The sequence below is a fragment of the Otolemur garnettii genome, unplaced genomic scaffold (genome assembly GCF_000181295.1).
Source record: "Otolemur garnettii isolate 467f Iridium unplaced genomic scaffold, OtoGar3 scaffold00184, whole genome shotgun sequence".
NCBI lineage: Eukaryota > Metazoa > Chordata > Mammalia > Primates > Galagidae > Otolemur > Otolemur garnettii.
Genome location: NW_003852579.1, coordinates 107,358 through 109,745, shown reverse-complemented (window position 1 = coordinate 109,745; position 2,388 = coordinate 107,358). Strand labels below are relative to the sequence as shown.

Below are 2,388 nucleotides of genomic sequence, written 5' to 3'. Positions count from 1 at the left end.
AATGGTGTTTGTAGCATTTTTATCATACAGTAGATTCCATCCATTCACTATACTTTTCTAACTGAGTTGTCCTACATGCAAGTACATGTTTTTAATGTTGTCTGTCTTCTGTGCTGTTCCTGTAAGTTTGCTATTAAAATACATTAAACTCTAAAAAAAAAAAAGAGAGAGAGAGATAAGGAGGCAACAATTCATTCGCTTTCTCTTGTTCTTCCCCTACCTACCCAAGACAGCCAAAAGAATCCTTATTTAGCCAACCTATCAGTCAGGGGCCCAACTGCAAGCAGGTGGCACACTCAAATTAGAATAATTTGAAGAGGGTCTATTTATGACAGTTTTTGTTTGTTTGAGACAGAGTCTCACTATATCGCCTTCAGTAGAGTGTTGTGGTATCACAGCTCACAGCAACCTCCAACTCTTGGGCTTTAATGATTCTCTTGCCTCAGCCTCCCAAGTAGCTGGGACTACAGGTGCCCACCACAATGCCCGGCTATATTTATGATGGTTTGAATAGGTGTAAAGGAACCATGAGGGCTGACAAGTGACTGAGACTAGTAGCAACCAAGGAGCTGTCACTACTCTTAGGTCCGTAGAAACAGGGAGATAGTTACTAGATGGAAGGATGGCATTTGGGAAAAGAAGCTTCCTTAAGAAGAGCAGTGACTGTCCGTCGAGGGCACCCTGACAACTTGTGGCGGGAATAAGGAGTGAATCCCCTGACCTCTCTCTCCTCCTGTCTCTCATCCCCAGCCTCTCCAGTGGCTGAGCCCAGCCAGAAGCCAGAAGACAAAGGAGCCTTGTCTGATGTGTCCAGACAAGTCAGACCCAGAACAGAGGAAAGAAGGGTCAGCTGTGGGTCTGGAGGGGCAGATGGGAGAAGGCTGGCCCATCAGGAAAGTGGCACAGCCTGGCCTGGTTTTCTCTCTCTCAATCCCACAATGACTATTTGGAACCTCAGAACAGAGCTTTAAAACTCTCAGTACCCTTTGGTCTTTTCTATGCATCACTCTCCCTGCTTCCCGAGAGAAGACTTCAGTGGAAGATACAAAGGAGGCTGGGATTCTGAGCGCCTTGGGGAAAGCCACTGACCTGCCCTCCTAACTTTGCAGAGACAAAGAAGCCTCTAGCTCAGCCATCCAGATGGCCAGAGAACCCTGAGCTGACCCTCAGGCCCTGGCCACGCCGGCTCCCTTGCCACAGAGAAATCTGCCTGCTAACCAGCAGGACACCAGTCACCACCAGATAGCAGTTCTGAGACTTCCCCTTCTCTCTGTAGGAGATGTCTGTTTCCTTCAGCAGCCAAGCAGAGAAGCTTCTGGGATTCCCCACTACTGGCAGGGGCCCAACAGTGCCCTGAGGACAGGGCTGAGCTATATCCAAGTACCTTGTGTTGGTCACACAGACACCTGTTTCCTCTTTTTTCTTCCCAAAACACCCTACTCTTCTCTACCAAAATTGATTCCTCTCCGCCTTTCAGATCCACTTTAAACCTTAGAATATCCTCAGAAAGGTTTCTTCATTAACTCTCCTGACTCTACACTCTCTTGCTATTATGCTTATTATTATCAGAAGTACTTCTGCATGTAAAATACCTAATAATATCAACTAATATTTACCGAGTGCTTTCTATCTGCCCATCACTGAGCTGGTTGCCTTACAGAAATCATCTTATTTAATCCTCACAACCACCTTGTAAGGTAGATTACACGGTGATTTGTACTGGACTGTTCTGTGAGGCAACCTTAGAAGCAATTACTGTCTAGCTGGGCAGGTAACTCAAGCCTGTAATCCTACCACTCCGGGCTGAGGCTCATGAATTGCTTGAGTTCAGTAATTCAAGACCAGCCTGAGCCAGAGTGAGCAAAACCTCATCTCTAAAAATAGTCGGGCTGTGTGGCAGGCGCCTGTAGTCCCAGCTACTTGGGAGGCTGAGCAAGAGAATTGCTTAAGCCCAAGAATTTAGAGGTCGCTTTGGGCTATGACACCACAGCACTCTAACCAGGATGACAGAGTGAGACTCTGTCTCAAAATAAATAAATAAATAAATAAATACAAAGAAAAAGAAGAAGAAGAAGCAATTACTGTATCTATTTCTACAGATGAAAAAACTGAAGCTCAGAAAGGACAAATTACTAGCTTAAGTTCACACTAGCAAGCAAAAGGCAGAGATGGAACCTACACCCAGGTGTGACCAACCCCAAAACCTGTGTTCTTACAACTGCAGTGTTTTACTGTGTCCCGGGTATGTGGAGTCCCAGAGTTAGGTAATAGCTGGAGGAGTTTCTGAATCTTCTCTGTTAACCATGGTTATACATGTGCTGGAATTGCAATCAGTGAACCTAACTTATCATGTAAATGAAATAAATACTCTGTACAGTGTAAACAGTG

General features: G+C 45.4%; 1 protein-coding gene across 1 annotated transcript in view; it reads left to right on the top strand.

Moving 5' to 3' along the window:
- LOC100965892 (histone H3.3-like) overlaps window positions 1-1,488 on the top strand; it is a 2,355-nt gene extending 867 nt beyond the window's left edge. Inside the window, exon 2 of the mRNA XM_012811995.2 lies at window positions 1,478-1,488. Coding sequence (XP_012667449.2) covers window positions 1,478-1,488 — 11 coding nt within the window. The remainder of the gene's footprint in view (window positions 1-1,477) is intronic.
- Window positions 1,489-2,388: the final 900 nt, after the last annotated feature.